The following is a 5,618-nucleotide window of genomic DNA, read 5'->3' on the forward strand; positions in this document are numbered from 1 at the left end:
GATGAAATCGATTAACCATGGCGTGTAAGCACTTCTACTATTATTTATTTGGTCAGTGATCACTAATGTAGGGTGGTTGAAATAAGGTTTCTATAAAGAAAGCAAAAGAAAACCGATTAAAACTACATGATACAAAGTTTAAGAAACTGATGAAAGAAAGCGGACAAGGAACTGCACCATATGTAGTCTGCTATGATCTTTTTAGTGGAATCAATAAAATTAAGGTTGATGAGGTCTGTAATGAGGGGCATGATAGTATCATACTTTACGAGCATTCTTCTTTTGGGCAACTGTACAAAGTTTAATTTAGTAAAGATGGGAATATTACTTACTTTGTTGTGCCATAGCATAGGGATTCCAGAAACTACACTTACCAAGTCATTATTTATCAGACTCGTGATTTTTATGTATCAACTGGACCTTATGTTATACCTTGTGACTACCACATAAGTATATTCCTGTTGACACTTTATATTGATCAAGTTCTGAAACCTACTTACCCCACAACTCGCAAATGCTCCCAACTTTACTTTAATTAGCGGTTCAAAGGGTCATTTTTAGATTTTCTTAGGCTGCAGCCAAGTTACTACATCAAGAAAAGTATCAAGCAGATAAAACTTTGCACATCTTGTTTATCGACATCGACATTTCCTTTTTTCCCTATTTTCAGCAATCATCAATACATTATATGTTTCCATGATGTCAAGCATCTCAATGGTCAGCCCTTTCTTCTATAGCCTACCTATTGAATTAAGTCGTGGAAAGCAAAGCGCGAATCCCCTTAGTCAATTAATCGGCCCGGTGCAAGGAATCTAATTTCATAGGGATTGAATCACGGAACTTGGGGAGATTTCTTGTTTCTTTTTCTTAAATGCATTAGCCATAACTTGCAAGGGGCTTCCCTGTGGGTTCGATGGAGGCATCATTCGTGCTGACCACTTGGTTCAAATTTAACTTCCTTCCTTCGTTAGAAGCGGGGAAGAGGAATACATGGAGAGTGCAACCGCCGATATGAGTGAAAGAAGGCATCGGCCGCTTAGGTACGTAAGGGCAAAAGCTTCTCTGTTAGCCGCCTATCGACTCTTCCTTAATACAATTGTTTCTTTTCTTAAATGCATTAGCCATAGCTTGCAAAAAGCTTCCTATGGGTTCGATGGAGGCAAACATCAAATCTTTACGGATGGTGGCCAACTTCCGAGAATCCAGATTCCAAGGCTTGCTTAAAGCTTCGCCAATAGGCGACAATAGTTTCATCAAAAATCCCTCGCTTGATTCCACGGACTTGGGAGAAACTCTACAGATTTGTGAAGTATCTCCTGCAACTTGCGATCCTCAACAAAACTCTCTGGCGGACCAGCTGGGCAATCGACTTCAAGCTGTGTCATCTAGAATTCCTTCACTTCTAACCCGAAGAAAAACTTTTTCAACCAAATCTGACTCTTTGAGAACATCTTGAGTCTCCATTCTCTCGATGGTAGTTCCTATGAACATTTTACTCCGATTCTAATTAAGGCACTCAGGCATCCTTTGATTTGATTTCTTGGAATGCCATCTTTAATATGACTTTAATTGGATAGCATGTGCATATCTGCAATGTCCAACACCCGTATCCAGAGATGATGTAGTTGGAGAAAGGGATTGTCATAACCTTTATTCTCGCTTGTTCGGTGATGGCGGATAAGGACGATCTGACTTCAACTTGGATGTCCCAAAGAACATTAGCATTATCGTGCCTCTGTACCTAACATATCTGGGATAGGCAACAACAGAGAATTCACCTATAAAACACCATCAGTAATGCATTTGTCTACCACTGATTTGGATAAGCTTCTCTATACTTTGTGTCTTCTCCCATCAGGGCACTGTCGTGCGGCATTGCTTCTTGGCGCTGTTCGAACCCTTTTCGTTTGGTGTTTCTTTCTTCCGTAACATGGAAGCCAGAGTACGCTTCTTCTCTTTCAGAAATGAAGCACTCTCAGTTGCTGCTCCCAATGTTTCAGAATATGAGGTTGATGTTATAGCAGCTTCATGAATCATTGATTCATTGTGCTCGCAAACTTTTGCAAGATATGCACGTTTGGATGTATTCTTATCACTTTTCCTCTTTGCTTCATCTCTGTCTCTCTCCCACATATTCTTTACAGCCTATTTTGGGAACACCGGGATGATCAATGAGAGAACCATTCTTTACTAAAACAAAGAAAATAATAAAAATGATCAATTCTTCCGCAACATGGAAGCTAGAGTACGCTTCTTCTCTTTCAGAAATGAAGCTCTCTCAGTTGCTGCTCCCAATGTTTCAGAATATGAGGTTGATGTTATAACAGCTTCACGTAGCACTGATTCATTGTGCTCGTGAACTTTTGCAAGCTTTGTGTAGTTAGAGAAAGAAATTGTCATAACCTTTATTCAGCTTGGTCGAGTGATGATGGATAAGGACAGCTTCAACTTGGATGTCCCAAAGCCAACGCGCCTCGTTGAATATCTATTATGTAACCCTTCATACAGAATGCTATATGGCATAATAATTTGAAGTTCGTAAAGAAACCAATTAATTGCATTAAATATCATGTACTGATGTACTTCATAGTTTATGATGTAAATGGCCATGTACAGTTCGAAAAAACAAAATCAAAGGTAACTGATGCCTCATGGAAATTGAAGTTCTTTTAAAACTTTGTCTTGGGTCTATCGCACACTAACTTTACATTAGTGTATCGATGTATTCAGGCAATCAATCGACATGTATTCGACCTTTACCCCTCCCAAAGTTAGCTTCTTAGCTGGATCGAGTTTGGTAATAAGCAGTTCGTTCTTGTCAATATCATCACCTCATAGAAGACATCAGATATCGAAATCTGATTCTGCCTTAAACAAACCATCCCCAGTACTATAACCTTGGACAAAGAAGAGTCGTCTCTTCCACCATCAAAGCATGCGTCAAGTCAGGCGTTCTCTTATCCCGAACTACACCAACTCACCAATGCTATTACACTCAAGCAGTCATCAATGGTAACACCATTCATACTCCAGATGTTAAACTTTTTTCCCTTAATTATCTCCAGATGAATTTTGTGGTATTGTGGTTGGATATCTCCATTAGCTACTTGGAAACTACATAGAAAGTCTGTAGTTTTCTTGTTAATTATTCCGTCTTAAGCATGAGCTCTGGAAGTTGTTTAAAAGTGTACCATTGTATTTGCTTTAGCCAAAAGGTTTACATTAAATTTCCTTTTGGTGCAGGTGTTAATGTTCTATGTGGAATGGGACTACTTTCAACGCCCTACGCAGTCAAAGAAGGATGTTGGATGAGCCTATGGATACTACTTATGTATCACCTTTGCCAGATGGCCAACAATGTTTATCCCCACCATAATGTCCTTCTTCAGTAACTGAATATTAAGAGTTCGCTACTCAAAATAAATCTTGTTTCTGGTTTTCCATATGCCTATCATGAATTGAACCAAGCCTGCATTCCATAGTTCCTGCCTGATAGGACTGTGGTGCCTGCAAGCTTTCATAACTGATTTGAGATCCAAGACAGGTAAAGAAGCTTTAAAGGTTTGAGCCAACCAACACCTCATATCTCTAGTAACGTCACTTTCCCAGAGCAAGTGTTGGGTGCTTTCTTCTGCCTTCCCACATAGTCTACACCTAGATGCTAGCTTTATGCCCTTCTGTTGAACTCTGTCATCAGTTGGGTACGCTTTTTGAATTAGTTTCCATACAATCCCAGAAGCTCTCGGGTGTACATGTTTGTTCCAAACCCATCCGTGCCATTTTACTTTCACTTTTTTTTCCCCCAAAACTTGAAATGCTTCTTTAACTGAGAAAGAACCATCTCTTGCAGGATTCCAAATCCTTGTATCCTTTAGGTCACTTGGAGGAAGGAGTGCTTGCACATCAATACCAGCTCGAGTGAGAACATCAGATACTAGTTGTTGGACTTGAAACCCCACCATCAATTGCTTCTATCTTAACCTCCTCCCATATATCTTCATCCTCATATTTTAAGAACAAGAAATTGGTCCCAAGGCCCAATTTTGGGGAAAATGAAGTCTAGAGGACACGGTTTTTTGTGAGTAACTCACAAGGACAAATTTTGGAGAAAAGTAACTCATGAACCCACTATTTCAAAATTAGTAACCCTCAAGGGCAAAATAAGTTGGCCCCGCCTTTTTACATTTTTTTTAAATGCCAGTTATACCCTTCCGTGAAAATAACCCTCAAGGACAAATGGTCTGGATTTAAAATAAATATTTTCCTATTTTACCCTTTCTGTCATTTTTCCATGAACAATGAGTGTTCATACCTTCTGCTGGTGTATGAACAATGATTGTTCATATCCAAAAAGGTAAATGTACCTTATACAATATATTGATGTCAATGTTCATACCCAAAGGACTATGAACAGTCAATGTTCACACCCAATCAATGTTCATACCCAAAGGACCAAGGACTATGAACATTGAATATTCATACCCGAGGACTATGAACATTGAATATTCATACCCAAGGACTATGAACATCGAATGTTCATACCCAATCAATGTTCATACCCAAAGGACTATGAACATTGAATGTTCATACCCAATCAATGTTCATACCTAAGGACTATAAACATTGAATGTTCATAGCTAAGGACTATGAACAATCAATGTTCATACGTACCAATTGAAAAAAATTTAAAAGTAGCCATGAACAATGATTGTTCATGTTTGATGTATGAACACTTTTGATGTATGAACAATGATTTTTCATACTCCCAAATAGGTATGAACAATCCATGTTCATAACTGGATCAATGTTCATACCTGTTGGATCATTGTTCATAGCTCCAATAGGTATGAATACTCATTGTTCATAGATAATGTTTGTAATTGGGGGTATGAACAATGAGTGTTCACACCTGCTTAAAGGTATGAACAATGATTGTTCATACTAAATACACCAGGTTGTTTCGTCTGGGCCGGGCCGTTAATTATTTCGCGTCAAGGGTACATGATAAGTGCTCAAAAAGTGCTATTTAACCCTCGATTATGCCTCTTGTTTAGCCATCTTAGTGGACTAATAGTGTTTATAAGTTGTGTTTTAAGATTCTACAGGTGAAAAAGAGAGTTTTGTAGAATATTAGAGAAAAAGGGGTAAAACAGAGCAATTCAGAGCATTAAGGATCACATGGGAAGCCCGTGGACAATCATGGAGAAGGCCAAGGAATTGGAGCTATTAAAGATTCAACTTGGATCTATTTTAAAGCCTATTTGGAAGCCCAAGGCCAAAGGATTCGTTACTTGGACCAAAGCTCGCAAAAGAGGATAGAAGGATAGAGCAGAAGAGACAAAATAGACTTACGCGTCTGGGACGCATGGATCGAGCGCATGAATAGTGCGTCCAGATGCATGGATCGACACTGTAGCCAATTTCTTCTCAGTTTTGGAGACGAAGTTGGACTCTGAAAGAAGTCTATTTGTATTAGGAAACAAATGACGGTTTGGAATGCTTCTAGAGCTCATTGTAACCTCTATAAATAGAGGACCTAAGTGCCTCATGTAATGAGCCAATTCACTTATACTCTTGTCTCCAGAACTTGAGGCAGAGAGAGATTAATAATAAAAGAT

At 38.9% G+C, this 5,618-nt stretch overlaps 1 protein-coding gene across 1 annotated transcript; it reads right to left on the reverse strand.

Annotated features, from left to right (window-relative positions):
- Positions 1-3,410: 3,410 nt before the first annotated feature.
- Positions 3,411-3,962, reverse strand: LOC147518760 (uncharacterized). The gene has a single exon (XM_086594004.1). It carries the CDS (start codon positions 3,960-3,962, stop codon positions 3,411-3,413), a length of 552 nt encoding a protein of 183 aa, XP_086450130.1.
- Between the last annotated feature and the right edge of the window lie 1,656 nt (positions 3,963-5,618).

This window comes from Coptis chinensis, chromosome 2 (genome assembly GCF_015680905.1).
Source record: "Coptis chinensis isolate HL-2020 chromosome 2, ASM1568090v1, whole genome shotgun sequence".
In the NCBI taxonomy this organism is placed as follows: domain Eukaryota; kingdom Viridiplantae; phylum Streptophyta; class Magnoliopsida; order Ranunculales; family Ranunculaceae; genus Coptis; species Coptis chinensis.